This window comes from Myotis davidii, unplaced genomic scaffold (assembly GCF_000327345.1).
Source record: "Myotis davidii unplaced genomic scaffold, ASM32734v1 scaffold2152, whole genome shotgun sequence".
NCBI lineage: Eukaryota > Metazoa > Chordata > Mammalia > Chiroptera > Vespertilionidae > Myotis > Myotis davidii.
Genome location: NW_006283542.1, coordinates 129028 through 129708, shown reverse-complemented (window position 1 = coordinate 129708; position 681 = coordinate 129028). Strand labels below are relative to the sequence as shown.

The window sequence follows — 681 nt, the reverse complement described above, 5'->3', positions numbered from 1 at the left end:
GACCCCTGGGTCTGAGGGAGGAAGGGCCGGGGGCCTGGATCCCTGGGTCTGGGGAAGTGGGAGCTGAGTCTTGGGCTGGGTGGGCTTGAGGAACTATGCTCCAGCCCTGCATCGTTTCCCAGGGCTCCCCAAGCCCTTCAGGCCACGCCCCTTTCTGAAAAGCTCCACCCCTTTCTCTCCGGACCCCTCCCCCACGCCCTGGCCCTGGAGAAACCCAGCGGAAGGTGCTAGAAGGGACTGGAGGGACCCTCGTGCAGATGGAGCAGCAGAAGGAAGACACGGGCCGGGAAGGGTGAGAGACTGCAGACCTCCCTCGGGAGGACAGAGACCCCGGGGGTGGGGGGTGGGGGGACGGAGAAAGTCAGAGGGAGGTGAATGGACCCCCCAGAGGATCAGAGAAACAAAAAAAAGTCTGGGATATCTCGCACAGAAACAGAACCTTGAAGGATCTTGGTGACAGACTTGAGCAAGATACTTAGACTAGAATTCAGTGATGGCGAACCTTTTGAGCTCGGTGTCAGCATTTGGAAAAACCCTAACTTAACCCTGGTGCCGTGTCACATATAGAAATTTTTTGATCTTTGCAACCACAGTAAAACAAAGACGTATATTTTTGATATTTATTTTATATATTTAAATGCCATTTAACAAAGAAAAATCAACCCAAAAAATGAGTTCGCG

At 53.0% G+C, this 681-nt stretch overlaps 1 protein-coding gene across 1 annotated transcript in view; it reads left to right on the top strand.

Annotated features, from left to right (window-relative positions):
- Nucleotides 1-257: 257 nt before the first annotated feature.
- LOC107183203 (chromosome unknown open reading frame, human C19orf84) overlaps nt 258-681 on the top strand; it is a 3369-nt gene continuing 2945 nt past the window's right edge. The window contains exon 1 of the mRNA XM_015564408.1: nt 258-292. Within this exon, the coding sequence (XP_015419894.1) occupies nt 258-292 (35 nt within the window). The remainder of the gene's footprint in view (nt 293-681) is intronic.